The 1,308-nt window shown below is 43.2% G+C and overlaps 1 protein-coding gene across 1 annotated transcript; it reads left to right on the forward strand.

Annotated features, from left to right (window-relative positions):
- The first annotated feature begins 351 nt into the window (after positions 1–351).
- LOC127196430 (40S ribosomal protein S17-like) lies at positions 352–787 on the forward strand. Its single transcript, XM_051154118.1, has one exon. The coding sequence runs from the start codon at positions 352–354 to the stop codon at positions 733–735; it is 384 nt and encodes a 127-aa protein (XP_051010075.1). The 3' UTR covers positions 736–787.
- Positions 788–1,308: the final 521 nt, after the last annotated feature.

The raw sequence follows: 1,308 nt of genomic DNA on the forward strand, positions 1-1,308 counted from the left end.
AGGTGGAGAGCAATTGATGAAGACACTCCCACAGTAGGATGTGCACCCCCCCCACAGTAGGATGTGCACCCCCCACAGTAGGATGTGCACCCCCCCCCCACAGTAGGATGTGCACATGCGTGTATTACACTCACAACAACAAGGAAGAAAGCTTAGGCAGCCATTATTGGTGTTGATCCACATTACTTTAAAAAAATTTTCAGGAAGATAGACACGATTCTTAGTATGATTTAGTAGTGAGAAACTGAAGCTGTAAAAAACATGAAGTAATGTTTTAGAAGTCACTGCTGGGGTTCAAATTGAGAATTCCCGGTGTGCTGCCTGTCTCCTCTTTTACCAAGACCCACCAACATGGGCTGTGTTTGCACCAAGACTGTGACAAAGGCGACCCAGGTCATCATTGAGACGTATTGCATGCGTCTGGGTAATGACTTCCACACCAACAAGCACGTGTGGGAGGAGAGCGCCACTATCCTCAGCAAGAAACTCCACAACAAGACAGCCAGCTCTGTCAGGCATCTGATGAAGTGGATTCAGAGAGGTCCTGTGAGAGGTATCGCTATCAAGCTGCAGGAAGAAGAGAGAGAGAGAGAGAGGAAAGATAAATATGGTCCTGAGGTCTCAGCCCTAGACCAGGAGATCACTGAGACAGATCCTGACACCAGGGAAACGCTGAAGCTTCTGGACTTTGGTATCTCTCCAACCTGCAGGTCACTCAGCCTACAGCTGGGATGAATTTCAGAACACCACGTGGAGCTGTTTAAATCTGTTCTGTCATATTTTCAATAAACCTGAAAACAAAACAAAACAAAACAAAAAGAATTCCCATACAAGAAATCTGATTCTAGGTTCTACATTCTGATTTATTTTCTTATTTTATCTATCTATCTATCTATCTACTTATCTATTTATCTATCTATTTTTTGGCACTTGGACTTGAACACAGGGTCTTGTATACACTAAACACATGCTCTACCTCAGAGCTATACCACTGACTTTTGATGCTGCATTCTTAATTTCCACTACATGGCTTTCTTAAACTCAGAAAAGAGTACAGAATAAGAAAGGAGGAAATCAATGATGAGGAAATTGAGAATTGAATACGAGAATATGTTAAGAAGGAAGGGACTGGAGTTGGTGCTACAACTTGGTATACTGAGTCCTGCCTTCAAGAGAGGAGTACTTCCCTCAGCCCCATTCCATTTGCCTGCTGGCTTTGACCTCACGGCATTGTCTGCTTTTCTTTCTCCATCTGTACAACACTCTCTAACATGCATGTGTTCATTCTAACAGGTATGTATTCATTCT

The sequence above is a fragment of the Acomys russatus genome, chromosome 1 (genome assembly GCF_903995435.1).
Source record: "Acomys russatus chromosome 1, mAcoRus1.1, whole genome shotgun sequence".
Lineage (NCBI taxonomy): Eukaryota > Metazoa > Chordata > Mammalia > Rodentia > Muridae > Acomys > Acomys russatus.

Coding starts and splice junctions, on each gene's coding strand:
- LOC127196430 (XM_051154118.1), top strand. CDS start 352: ATGGGCTGTGTTTGCACCAAGACTGTGACAAAGGCGACCCAGGTCATC.